The 14197-nt window shown below is 37.1% G+C and overlaps 2 protein-coding genes across 2 annotated transcripts; both read left to right on the forward strand.

Annotated features, from left to right (window-relative positions):
* Positions 1-343: 343 nt before the first annotated feature.
* Positions 344-7368, forward strand: LOC124306169 (carbohydrate sulfotransferase 5-like). The gene is made up of 9 exons (XM_046766479.1): positions 344-1320; positions 1863-1886; positions 2059-2280; positions 3210-3257; positions 3408-3565; positions 3696-3931; positions 5205-5403; positions 5489-5668; positions 6120-7368. Exons 3-9 carry the CDS (start codon positions 2140-2142, stop codon positions 6436-6438), a joined length of 1281 nt encoding a protein of 426 aa, XP_046622435.1. The 5' UTR covers positions 344-1320; positions 1863-1886; positions 2059-2139; the 3' UTR covers positions 6439-7368.
* Positions 7369-8229: 861 nt separating this feature from the next.
* On the forward strand, positions 8230-14059 carry LOC124306172 (carbohydrate sulfotransferase 5-like). The gene is made up of 7 exons (XM_046766481.1): positions 8230-8346; positions 10270-10465; positions 10900-11060; positions 11191-11426; positions 12168-12366; positions 12452-12631; positions 12966-14059. Exons 2-7 carry the CDS (start codon positions 10322-10324, stop codon positions 13285-13287), a joined length of 1242 nt encoding a protein of 413 aa, XP_046622437.1. The 5' UTR covers positions 8230-8346; positions 10270-10321; the 3' UTR covers positions 13288-14059.
* The last annotated feature ends 138 nt before the right edge of the window (positions 14060-14197 follow it).

A 14197-nucleotide genomic window follows, 5' to 3' on the forward strand; every position in this document is an offset into this window, starting at 1 on the left:
TAATTAGATGAATTGCATAAACTCGTCAATAACTTGCTACTGGATATTTTCTAGGTCCTGGATTCTTGACTCAATGTCTAACATAAATTCTCAAGTTTTCCATTCTTGTCCACCATATTGTATCTATCTTTCTGAATTGCAAGATGCCATACCGAAACTTGAAATCGAAGTGCCTAGAATCAACTGCTAGGCAAACGAGCATGCCTCAAGGGGTGTATTCGTCAAGGTCAGATCGTCGACTTTCATGGCCTCAACTTCGGGGAGCTTGATGGTATATTTGATGGCCGTGACGACTCCATCAACATCATTGTGGTCACTTAAGTAATTACCCCATATGATAGGACTGTCAAAAGGATCGTTTGAGGCCAGACTAAATCTCCTTGGAACACAAGATCAATGTTACAACATACGTCCTTACGGAATAGAATAACAAAGTTAGAGATACGAATTTACCTCCAATGTTGAGGGTCAAACACGAAATCTTGAGGGCTTAATCTTAAAGAACATTTGAATGTAACCAATAATCTCGAGAGTTGTCTTTAAAGTTGAAAGTTCGTCTCGGAAAACGGTTAAGTATGACCATTAAAGCCAGAGAAATGATAAGGGTAGGCCTCAAAAACAGATGAACTTAACCATTAGGGTAAAATGTTATCCGCAAGGACAAAACTCTGCTCGAAATGTTACGCTGCCGAGTCGCCATGCTCTCAATGCGTTTCCCCGAATTATCAATGTCGTCAATCTCACCGGGCGCGCATTTCGCAAGGTACCCAGTCCCAAAGAGATGGATGCCCTGTGATTTGGAAGTCAATAAGTTCGAAGGAAACATGCTCACCACCTGAGATATTCCGGTGCTTGCTTGACACCCTGTCTGAAAAGCGAGATACTCCGTGGCAGCAGCCCAATAGTTTTCAAAATCACGGTTACGAAGGTTTTCCCCGACGCCAGAAAGGTTCTTGACCACCTCGATGCCGAGTGACTCCAAGTGCAGATAGATATAATTTTGTACATGATAATTCTCTGGTATTTCAGCGATTCGGAAACACAGTGAAAATTCAGTTCGTAAGCACGAGCTTTTTTTCCCCGAGTCGATTTCCCCCTGACATGATTGTAAACATGGACGTAACGCGGCTATCTACTTATCGGCACGTTTCAAGAGTCCCAGATGCGAAGACTGGCGATAAAATCAAAGCACTCAGGAATTTAGAGGGCCACTAAATCCCCACCTGCTGGTATTTCACTCACTATTACGGACAAAGCGGATCTTTACGCACATTTTCGTAGAGTTAGCAAGCTTCGCAAGTCCTGCTGAACGCGTATTTAGTACGTTGAAAAGGCGTGTTGAGTATTTTTCTTTCGCGTTAATTGAACCCTAAATTCGAACCTACGTGTCGTTATAATTTCTGTGCAGTGCTAAAAAGTTACTTATTGTTACGGCTCGCTGCATTCAACATGTATACTTTAAAAAAAAACATCCTGTTTTCTGTGAAATTGTACACTGAAATTTGGATTTTGTGAACCCCATTAATTGCACCTGTACTAAGAAAGATTTCACATGTTACGGTTACTACAAAATTATTGAAAATTATTGCATATCTTTTCGGTGATGGGTCAAATATTGTTGTAATTACAAAAAACGTGTGGTACAAGTAACTATTCGGTTTGATTACAGATGTCGACATTTGACTTTCTGAATATTTCGACATTGATACTGTTTGTCCAATTAACTGCATTTTTTTTTTTTTTGGATGTTAAATAATGCCTTTACCGTAATTTATTGTAGCACCAACATCAAATTATCGTAATAGTTGGAAGCTAATATATTACAAGTGACCATAATCATTAAAAACAGTAGCATATATCAGACTTTCTGGTTGCAGGAACAATTGGTAAATAATGAAAATAGTTTAGAGTTATATAGCAACAACAACTAGAATTTCGAGCTGAAATTTCCGTGAGTTTTTGCCTTTTGCGCTATTTCGATTGCTGTTTCGTTTTACACACGTGATAATCAGTCAGTGCTTGATTTATTTCAACGGTTTAAATTTCAACAATTTTAAGATTCTCCGAACATCGCCGGCAGTGTTACTCAATTACAGATTTCTCGATATTATCCGCTGCTAAAGTTGACGTCGGAGCGAAATGTTGAAACGAGGAAGTTTCTACGTTCTGATCGGCCTCGGATCTTTTTTCCTGCTGTTTTTGATGCTTGACGAGAGATTCGGCAGCCCTTTAGTGTATCAAATACAGCCGACGGCTGCTGTTCCACATACGAAGCAAAAGGTGAGTTCAATCAGTCGGAAATCTCAAATGTGAATTAATAATTATTGAGACGCACTGGTCAAGAAAAAAAAGTAATTGAATAAAAATCGTATTAATTAAAAACAGCAGAGTTTCACCATTTTGAACGGTCTGTAACGATAAAATCATTTCTCAAATCATTCATATCGCAGTTTGGATGATTCGAATTAAGACCGGATCATTTCTAATGCACACCAGGGACGATGTTTCATAAATGTTCGGCGTCATTGGTGCGAATCATCAGACTGCTGGATATTTTTTTAACAGTTTTTGTTCTTCTCCTAGGCTCAGTTGACCAACAAACGCTGTTATCGCCGTATATGAAAATTATGAAATATAGCGACTAGCGAGACACTAAACAGTCCGGAAGTATTGATATCAGCCGATATCAATTAAAAGAATAAAATCATATCTCTGAACTGTTAGTCACATGATTAGAAATATTGTTTCTACCATTTAATCAGGGCTTGTGTAATCGAAGTTGATAAAGAAACTTAATAGCTATCAAAATATAAGTCGTATCTTACGATCATATCAAATTACCGATTGCAGTGTATGAATTTTGTCATTTCTTGTTTTTCAACAAGAAACAAAAAAAAAAGAAGTGTTTTGGACACTTTTGCCAAAATTCTAACATACCAATTTGGTACTGTTATATATCACTGGATCATTGCAAAATTTTTTCAACATGAATGTGGTTCATTGTTTACATAGAATTTGGCACAAAATTCATGACAGTTACAACGCATATCATCTATATTTAATGATTTCAATTAAGTCATCAAAGTACCATTAGGCATTACGTGGTCTTCCAGCTGTGCAGTCAGCCATTTGTTTAGATTCTCAAAGTTTCGTGACAACAATTGCATGGGTGTTAATCTTATTAAATGATGATACTTTACGTATTTCAGAAAATCGCGCCAAAAGAGAAGCTTGCGAAGATTCAGAAACCAGACGAGGTGAGAGATTAGTTATAACGTAGTTAACAATGATAGTAACTCTTTTCCTGTAATGCAAAAATTTATTCTCGACTTCGATTTTTGATGATGACTCAAATGATCTGTGAGTAAAGATTATTGTGTGAAACCTTACGATATGATTTAATTCAGGTACTGTTATTGCCAGATACTGCAGGTGTTAAGAAAAAACTTAAACCGGCATCGTCAGGAAAAATTCTGGAGCAAATCATTAGTACGCAACGAAAATTGATCAGCAAAGACATGAAGGGCTACGAATATCCCGATGGAAAATATAACATAAGTGCCAGGTAAGAAAAGTGTGTTTATGTGAACTTTTCTTACAATTTTCGCTTGTTGAATTCGGACATTCATCAGTTTTCGAATTCAGCCACAGTAGCTGAGATCTTGAATCAATAACGAAGTCGTCTCGTCTTGCAGTAAGCTCGAGGATTTGGTGATGGAAAAACATGGAAGACCGGTCAGAAGTTTGATCGTGACAACATGGCGAAGCGGAAGCACATTTTTTGGCGACATTCTTAACGCACATCCGGCAAATTATTACCACTACGAACCGCTGCTGGCTTTCGATATCGTTCAAATCCGAGGTCCTCCCTTGTCTTCGAAGGCTTTGAAGTGGGTCAAGGATTTGCTCAACTGCGAATACGAAGACCTAGGTGATTTGAATTCACGTTAAACACCGACATTCGCCGAACCCTACAATAATTTGTACGTAAATTTTTGGTATCGCAACTGCTTTTACACATCGAGCAGTTACTTATGGGGTGAACCATGCGAATCGCATCGATGGACAGCAATTTTGACTACCGGCGTCCGTGCGAAATCGGTTCTGTAATAATCTGCTGGAAAACTCGATCGCTTATTGTAGTGTTTCTGAAATTTGAAAGCAAAAAGAAATCGTGATTGATAATTCCTGGGAAATATATCTTTTCACAGATGGACCAGGGAATAAATTCAACCGGTTTAGCGAGCAAATGTTACACTTTATTCTTGACATCGGATGTTCGTTACTTATTAGCGAAATGGAATCAGCGGTATATCATCATTCATGATCCATGTTCATCTTTTCGTAGTGTCAAAAATGTGGTTTTTTACAAATCGGTAACAAGAATTCAAACTAATTAAAAATTTCGCTAAATTTACAATACCTCACATGATACATATATGAGGCAATGTTGCGTAGAATATTTTTGTTTAATTGGAGACCTCGTTGAAATTACGAGAACTGTGAAGAAATGTCGACACGTTAGTATTTTACTTGTTGAGCAAACAACTGCATCTGTGTCAAGAGACTTCGTACGCTCTGCGTAATGATAGCATCGTGGAAAATCTTAACACAGCTGAATGCTCAATCCGTAGGTTATGCCAACTGCGAAAATACTTACACGAGCAATTCGAAGTGTTGATTTTGCAAACAGACATTTCGGTCGTCACGAATTCGTGGAAAAGGTTAGCATAATTGCTAAGAGAGTGAGTTCCGAGTCATTTGGACAAAGGACCGTTGGAGGAAAAGTTGTATAATCAATCCTCTTAGGCGTCAGCGATTCTATGGTTGGTAGAATAACATGGACCTGGACAATTGTCAAGGAAAGAATACTCATGCTAGAATTACGTCCTTGGATCAATTGCGAAGACAAAGGATGTAAAATGCTCTCCAAAGTCTTGATGTACAAGTCGATACAAGGCCATTGGAACATAAACTGACCTTATTGAAAATGGTGTTGTATGATATCAAATAAAACTACATTGATTAGGCGGTAGACCATGCCGAGTTTGCAGGACACACATCATCCTGATGAGTTGCTATGCAATTTATCTGACACACTGTCTGCAAAAGGTTGCAGTAACAACACTTGACATTTACTCACTGATTAATCCAGTCTCCGACAGCATCCAATCCATATTGTTGACTTCGATATTATATTTCAGGTGAATATATCGACTACGGAAAACCACATCCGTGGGTTTTTAATCACAATACGAATTTGTGGAAGCAGTGTGAACGTCACAAAGGGGTCTGCTATGACCACAAATTTCTCAGCTCGATGTGCAAGCTCTTTCCATTCCAATCGATGAAACTTGTACGACTAAGGTTACGAATCGCACAGGAGCTTCTTGCGGATGAAAAGTTGGTGCATTTTCACTTGTATATTATGTAGTTCATTCACAGTCTGACATCCTTCGCTTCAATTTCCGGTGATTACCATTTTTAGATTAGCTGTACGGATGGTGTTGTTGGTCAGAGATCCTCGAGGGATTCTTCAGTCGAGAAAACATCGAGACTGGTGTCCTTCGAGTCCTGATTGTTTCGATCCAGCTTTGACGTGCGCGGATCTTGTCTCAGATTACAAAGTTGCTGTTGAACTACTAAAAAAGTACCCAACCAGATTCAAGTATGTTGTTATCTTATATTGCAACGCGTTTGTTCTTTTTTTTGTAAATATGAAGTAGTAACTGTACAAAAACACGTATCGTTCAATAGATACATCGAGTAAAATACTATCATCCATGAGTATCGAAAGAAGAAGCTAAACAAGCTCGCTGGAATCATTGCTTGCCATTACTAATTTCTGATCGAATTTTCTAAACGGACACCAAAATTTGTACCTGATTTCTGAAATTATGAATTTCGAGATCGTTCTCCTGATGATTTGTGATTTCAAGCCGTGATAAATTGTCTCTGCGTAGATTTGATCATAGAATGTTTTTGGAAAGCAAGATATCCATCTATTTCTGTGGAAGATTTCTGGTGTCAGTTGGTCAATAAATTCAAACTAAAGTTTATCGTTTCAATTGACACTAAATATTGACATTACTGACAATAAATGATATCACATTCCGCAGGGTGATACGATACGAAGATCTTTCCCTGGATCCGTACAAACATGTTGAAGACCTTTACAAGTTTTATGGACTCAACCTTCACCCGAGAACGAAAAAATTTCTCGATTCTCATACCAAAGCCAGCAAGGGTGGAGTATCGAGTACATTCCGAAATTCAGCGATTGCTCCGTTTCATTGGAGAACGGAATTGGAATTCGCGGAAGTAGAAGAAATACAAGAATACTGCACCACCGCAATGAAATACTGGGGTTATGTTCCGGCAATGAACGCTACTCATCAGAAGGAATTCAACCCTGTTACAAACTACGCGTTGAAATAGTAACTCGTTTTATTTTTTTCCCCTTTTTTAGTAGAAGGGATTTCGAAAATATTGACAGACTCCAATTTCTAACGGACATTCGAAGGGATCTTCGATGAAAAAGTGTTTTAAACCGATTGGATCTAATTGTAAGATAAAAACAAACTCAAATATTAATTTATTTTAATTTATAATTTATTCAATGTTATCTATTTATGTCCACAAAATTTGTTTCGAAACCAAATTTATTGTGATCTATGATCGGTCTATATTCGATTTTACAGATCTCGTTTTTGATAAATAAGGTTTTCCCCAGAACATTCCAAATACGTTTACATTACTGTATATGGTTCAGTTTTGAAAAGTCTAATGGAAAACTTGCGCTTTCAAGGACGGTTGAAAATATGGAAAAAACCATGCTTATACCTAACTTGTCCAGTCTTAGAATGACATTGATTCTCCCCACCAGTAGAAATTTCATTATTATTATTTTTATGATGATTGATAAGAGGAGACCTCGCGTTATGCAAACTGTAATTATTATTCAGTCTAAGCTCTGCGGGCCATAATACAGAAGTATCAGTTGATATTCGCTTGATGAAAACTTCACGGTGTAGCTATAAATCGAAAATACCTATTTTTATAAAGCAGTTTGTCCGAAGACACGTGGAGGTTGATAAAAATTAATTACTAGTTGTGAATGCAAGTGTTTCATAATTTTATTCTCATTTAGCACAGTGACATTTGAATAAGCCTGCATGGATCATCGACTTTTTTGATTTCGTCTAAACATTTAACACTAGGTATCGAAATTTGTGCATGTGTAACAATAATTCTGTCTGTAATGAATGAAGTTCGTGAAGCGTTTTCGGGGAAAATAACTGCATCGTTTTTTGTTGTTGTCGGTGTCTTCGATTAAGGTAAAGCACAAAATAAAATTTTTACACAGTTGACTCTACAATTATTAAACAATTATAAAATTCTGTCAACACCTTACTCGAATCGCGTTTTTTTTATACGTGAAAACGCCGAGATTTGACAAGAATCCACTTTTTTCATACCGTTAATTCGAGGAGTGATCTTCTGTCGTAGCTAGACTCGTAGAAGAATATACTTTTTCAGTTGAATAATAACAACAAAGTGAAAAGTGAACATTTAGCAAGCCGGTAACTTTTGCATCCCGTTAACAATTCACAATTATTATGCTTGTGATTTTCTTAATTCCAGTTCACGTGCCAATTCCTGGTCAGTTGGAATATTGTCCGTTGTAAAAAATTATATCATTCGTGATAAAATGCAATAAAATACTCTGATAAGTGTTATTTCATGTATATTGACAATCATTTGTATTAAACAATGAAACTTAGTACGTCATTTTTTTTAAAGTAATTGAAAATTTTTAAATTTCACCTAATGCTTCGAATCAAACTATTCTTCCGAGTCGAAAGTTTTGCCCTACGGTACTAACAATAAGTAAAGTCTTATCAAATCTTTTTTAGCCATTAGTCTTATTGAGAACCTTGAGAGACTTACCTGCTTGAAATTTATACATACCCATGATCTTCGATACCCTACAATAACCTATTTTAGTGCTACGTGTCATAATCGTCTTACGTGAAAGCCTACTTACAGCATTGAGGTTCTCATGTATTGCGGAGTGCTCCATTAACAAGTTTGATTTCGGGATTCAGACTTCATCCTGAGTAACTTGCGCGTCTGCCGCTAGGGGCGCCGAGGCGCAATTTGTTCCCGCGTTTGAGTCTCCCACAGATTAGTATAACCTGACCGGTCGAGCGAACCATGAGTAGATCGGTACAGTCTGCCGCGTACGTTGTTTCGGATCGAATACGGAGAAGTACGCATTATTAACAAGTTCCGGTGTATTAAGCAAAGGAATCGGTGGATTAGAAACACAAATTACAGAAATAGGTATGAATTTTAGATTATATGGAGGATGTCATTCTCATACCCAGTGAAATATGATCAATTGATGAGTAGGAATTCTCGACTTCTTGCATATAATCTGTTATTGAATCTTGGTGATTGGTCAATTATGTAAACGTATTTTCAGTGAACGTTTCCACCCGGATATGGGCCCTCCTCAGAACGATTTATTTATTTAACTGTCAAGAACAACAAAAAATTTTTATAATAGAAGTACAATCAGACATTGAATATTGTAGATGTAATACTCTTAGGGCTATTATATATTATTGGTTAGTGAGTACATTTTGATTAATTGAATGTATATATAATACCTTGCAATGATCGCAACCAAGTTTATATCGGACAAACTGGCCGCCACCTAAACACCAGAATCAAAGAACATCAACGCAATGTACATGAGATTGAAGAACGTCACACTGCTCTAACAAAACATATGACCAATAAACAACATACTCTTAACTACGACAATACAAACATCCTTTGTGAAGAACCCAATTATTATAAAAGACTATTACTAGAAATGTGCAATATTGTAGGACACACCAACTCTGTTAATCTTAGACAAGACGTTGAACATTTAAGTAATATTTACAAACCTCTAATCTCCGCCCACACAACACATATTGTTTAACCTTAACTAGACACATAAAATTATTGTCCCCGTAGCATAGTTTTTCTACATAATTTTTTTCACAAAATATTTTTCTGTTTTTCTGTTTAATTGTTTATATTAGGTTCACCTTCACTCTGGATCATATTTGTTTCTCCCATCAGTCGCTATTCACCAGTTGAACCAATCTGTTCAACCAATAATAATTTATGTTAGACATGGGGAACATAGTCATAAAGATCCCAGCTCCACTTCTTGGACATTGTGCGAACTAATTTTACTGCTAATAAGACCTTCTTTAAAACCTTTTAATACAATGACATATAGACTGTGAAGTAACATAGTTCTTTAATCTTTTTAATTAATGACTTCCAACTCGTAACTCCTACATGTAAAACAACTAGAAGAGTGACAATGACTACCGTCAATCAAAGAACACTGTCTCCACAAATTGTAAATTATGAATTCGACTGCATCTTAGTCCGCTTACTTTATAATTAAAAAAAAAAAGGTAAATAACACTCTAAGCCTATCTTTTTTCAATTAATCAAAATGTACTCACTAACCAATATATAATAGCCCTAAGAGTATTACATCTACAATATTTAATGTCTGATTGTACTTCTATTATAAAAAAATTTTTGTTGTTCTTGACAGTTAAATAAATAAATCGTTCTGAGGAGGGCCCATATCCGGGTCGAAACGTTGACTAAAAATACGTTTACACAATTGACCGATCACCAAGATTCAATAACAGAAATATGATCAAATCATTGACTATGACCAATATTCGGTTATCCTGTCGTATAGTTGTAAAGTTATTCGTTATCATGTTGTAATCAAAGTACTATATACAACTGACCTCGGATGCATTATTTACATCGATATTTGCTGTATGCGATAATTTTGGTCCAAATTATTATACTACATCATTCTACGGTTGAAAATACAGAAGACCGCCATTTTTGAATCTAAGCGTTGAAGAAATGTAAATATCTGCCAAGTTTAGGCCTAGCATAGAATCACTTTTCAATGCATGATAGTCCTCCCTAGATCTTAATTATTCCCTACCCGAACGTAGAACTCTAGAGTCTTATACCGGGGCCAAAATATTTCGATTCGGACTATCATTCAATTTCTCTGAACTGTACGATGATTTAATCACCGGTTTATAAAAATAAACGTGCATTTATGAGTTTTCGCGCAACCTGTTCTATCGGTTAAAAACATCGTGCCTTATCAGTCTTCTGAAAAGTAATGAAAATCGACACGACTCACTGATATTTCTTGTACAGTTTACAGTTTGTCCCATTCTCCGTGCAACGGCACGAAAAGCAGCAGACCGAAATGTCGAAACGTGCAAGTTTCTACGGTCTGATAGGCGTCGGTATTTTTTTTACACTGTATTCAACTTTTAATGTGAATTACGAAGGCCATTCGGTGCGTAAAACAGAACCAACAGTTCCTATTCCTCAGCAGTCAGAGCAGAAGGTGAGTAATTAGTTCAGGCGAAGAGCTCGAATATGAATATGAATTTCTGTTATTCCTAAGCTGTAAAAATCTCTTTATAAATATGAAAATAGAAAATACTGGATTTATATACAAAGCTTGGATCTCGATTACTTATTTCAATCTTTCCAAAGTTGTGATAAATTTAGTCGATTCTTTAACTTCACTCTATCAGTGTCACCCTATGATTGGTTCTATATCAACCACTGATTGGTTCTATTAAAATTATATTATGCTACATGAATGACATACATGCTACTTTTAACAATTCGCGAATCTACTGTAACATCCCGCGTTAGCATCAACAGCAAGTGGTGAAACGTTAGTCTTCGTTTATTTTCTCGCGTGAATTTTACGGTGATATTTTATTTAAAAACCGTTCCGACGTTTTAGTATTTTAGTTTTAAATGTTCAAGTCCCCAAGATGGGAGGACAAACCGCAGATCACAACAGTGGAGAGAGGAATCGATCCGGTATCGAAGACGATAGAACAAATCATGAGTGAGCAGCCCGAATTGATCAGCAATGCTATGGAGGACTATCAATATCCCAATGGAAAATATAACATAAGTGCGAGGTGAGAATCTTGTTTTTATTCAAACGTTTTCTACATTCTCCACTTGGTGAATTATGTCATTTACAAGTTTCCAAATCCTGCTGCAGCAGCTGAGATCTTGAAGTAATAAAGAAGTCATCTCGCCTTGCAGTAAGCTCGAGGATTTGGTGATGGAACAAAATGGAAGGCCGGTCAGAAGTTTGATCGTGACAACGTGGCGAAGCGGAAGCACATTTTTGGGCGATATTCTCAACGCTCATCCGGCAAATTATTATCATTATGAGCCGCTGCTGGCTTTCGATATCGTTCAAGTTCGAGGTCCTCCCTTGGCTGCGAAGGCTTTGAAGTGGGTCAAGGATCTACTCAACTGCGAATATCAAGATTTGGGTAATTCTGAATTACGTTACACACCGACAACCGCAGAAATCTACAATAATTTGTATGACATTTTCGGGTCTCACGATCGTTTTTGCACGTCCAGTAGTTTTTTATGACGTAAACCATGCGAATCACATCGAAGGTTTCAGTTTTATAAAATTTTGATGAAAGACTCAATCATTCATTGTGACGTTCGAGAGGATTTGATGAAAATTAAACGGTCCTTCTACAGATTTGAGGATTTCATACGAATTCGCGATTAATCGAAAGTGTTTAGAGGAAGTTGATGGCAGGTTACAAAATAAAGGAAAATATGAGTTGAATTTGTGGAAATACTCTTACAAAAACTATTTTACCAAAACAGTAGGAGAAGGAAAGACGGCAGAGAGGCACATGCATTAAATTTATACTTTTAAAAGTAATGGTTCGATTAGATGAGGGTTCTTTTTGTTCGGAACTGTTTAGATCGATTTTCATTCACACAATGTTCTTTTTGTTCGGAATTATTTGATAGCAATCATCAATACTGATAAGCTTTCGATAAATGAAGCCACAACATTAATGTCACTGATCAGTGTTTATTTGACACATTAATCTCCCTGAGAATTAAAACCCACTTACGGATTAGGATATGATATGATAAGTCAACAATGTATTATAATCTCTCGATTCCGTATGCAACCGACGAAATTATGTATACATTTTTAGCAAAACGCCGTATTGATTGTTAATTTCGATCCTAAATTTCAGATGAATACGTCAACTATGGCAGAGGCCGTCCGTGGGCTTTCATTCACAATCCGTATTTATGGAAGCAGTGTGAAGCTCACAGAGACGTCTGTTATAACCCCAAGTTCCACAGCTCATTGTGCAGGCTGTTCCCATTCCAATCGATGAAACTTGTACGACTAAGGTTACGAATCGCACAGGAGCTTCTGGCGGATGAAAAGTTGGTGGATTATCACTTGTATATTACGTAGCTCATTCACAGTCTGACATTCTTCGCTTCAATTTGCGGTGATTACCATTTTCAGATTAGCCGTACGAATGGTGCTGTTGGTGAGAGATCCTCGAGGGATTCTTCAGTCGAGAAAACATCGTGACTTTTGTCCACCAAGTCCTGATTGTTCCGATCCAGCTTTGACGTGCGCGGATCTGGTCTCAGATTACAAAGTTGCTGTTGAACTGCTGAAGAAATACCCAACTAGATTCAAGTATGCTGTTTCCTTGTATTGCAACGATTTTTTTTTTTTTTTTGTAAACGCAAAATGGTAACTGTACAAAAATACGTCTCAGTCCACACATGCATGTAGTGTAATACTATCGTATTGGAGTATCGAAACACGGCGTTGAACAAGCTTGCAATAACCGCTCACCAATTGATACTCATCGAATCTCACAAACGGACGCCAAAATTTGTACATGATTGACGATACTGCGAATCGTTTCATCATTCTTTTGACCTTTCGTGAAAATATACTGCGATGACTTGTCTCTAGCTGTGTTCTATAGGTGAGTTTGGCGATAAAGTAACGTTATGTTTCGCAGAGTGATACGATACGAAGATCTTTCCCTGGATCCGTACAAGCACGCCGAAGAACTTTATAAGTTTTACGGACTCTTTTTTCATCCGAAAACGAGAGACTTTCTCGATTCTCATACCAAAGCCAGCATGGGTGGAGTGTCGAGTACTTTTCGAGATTCAGCAGCAGCTCCGTTTCATTGGAGAACAGAATTGGAATTCGGAGAAGTAGAAGAAATACAAGAATCCTGCGCGACTGCAATGAAATGCTGGGGTTACGTTCCAGCAATGAACGCTACTCATCAGAAGGAATTCAACCCTGTCACAAGCTACGTGCTAGAGTTATAATTAAATTTTTTTTGTATGATTGCGATTAGCAAAAAAGACTTTTTAAAATGTCGACGCGGTTAAATTTCTATAAGACGGGGGTCGCGAGTGAAAAAATATTCCAAACGGCGATAAACGCATTCAATCATATAATGTACAGTTTTGTAACTTCTCATCTTATTGCAATTCAGGCAACACGACATCATGATATTAATATATGAACTCAAAAATTCGTTCAACTTGTACAACTGTCTGTCGCATCCAAATTCATCGACGTTACAGATATCTTATTTTCGAGGGGTTCTCAAAGCAAATAGAATCAATACTCACAGATACATGTACTTACCTTTTCGAATTTCACAGATAATTGAAAGTTTCTCGTTCCGCGATAATCACATACATTGCAAGCCTGTTTCTTTACTCTTTGGCAAGATTGGAAACTGCTCGAACGCTTTCAGGTATTAATTTATTCGTGGTGTTTTCTAAGATAATGAAACCGCGTTTGGCCAAAAAACGCGTGAACTTCCCATGTAAAAAAGAATTAGAGCGAAATTCTGTCGGTTCTATGTTTTCGTCAATTTCTAAAGATTGAATTTTCCAAATTTGAAAATTATACTTCGGCTTTCCGTATTGTGAAATTTCTCGAATTATGTTTTGGGTCATTTGAAACTCCATATTTTAAGACTTATTGTTGATCTATTGTGCGGTCGTTCGATATTTTCATCCCGAATCCATCTAAATTATCCATCTGACATAGTCAATAAAAACGTGACGCAGACACCTGTTTCAAGAGTATCTCGCTGTAATCAATCCCCCCCCACCCCCTTCTGCTTGTCGAATCTGACTCACGATTATGAACAATGTTCGCCCTCGCATGGACACGTAACTGTCATAGTTATTGTACTCGACCAGAAACATCGATCGATCCAAA

Source organism: Neodiprion virginianus, chromosome 5 (assembly GCF_021901495.1).
Source record: "Neodiprion virginianus isolate iyNeoVirg1 chromosome 5, iyNeoVirg1.1, whole genome shotgun sequence".
Classification (NCBI taxonomy): Eukaryota; Metazoa; Arthropoda; class Insecta; order Hymenoptera; family Diprionidae; genus Neodiprion; species Neodiprion virginianus.

Coding starts and splice junctions, on each gene's coding strand:
- LOC124306169 (XM_046766479.1), top strand. CDS start 2,140: ATGTTGAAACGAGGAAGTTTCTACGTTCTGATCGGCCTCGGATCTTTT. Junction 2,281..3,209: donor TTCCACATACGAAGCAAAAG/GTGAGTTCAATC, acceptor TACGTATTTCAG/AAAATCGCGCCAAAAGAGAA. Junction 5,669..6,119: donor AAGTACCCAACCAGATTCAA/GTATGTTGTTAT, acceptor CACATTCCGCAG/GGTGATACGATACGAAGATC.
- LOC124306172 (XM_046766481.1), top strand. CDS start 10,322: ATGTCGAAACGTGCAAGTTTCTACGGTCTGATAGGCGTCGGTATTTTT. Junction 12,367..12,451: donor GAGCTTCTGGCGGATGAAAA/GTTGGTGGATTA, acceptor TACCATTTTCAG/ATTAGCCGTACGAATGGTGC. Junction 12,632..12,965: donor AAATACCCAACTAGATTCAA/GTATGCTGTTTC, acceptor TATGTTTCGCAG/AGTGATACGATACGAAGATC.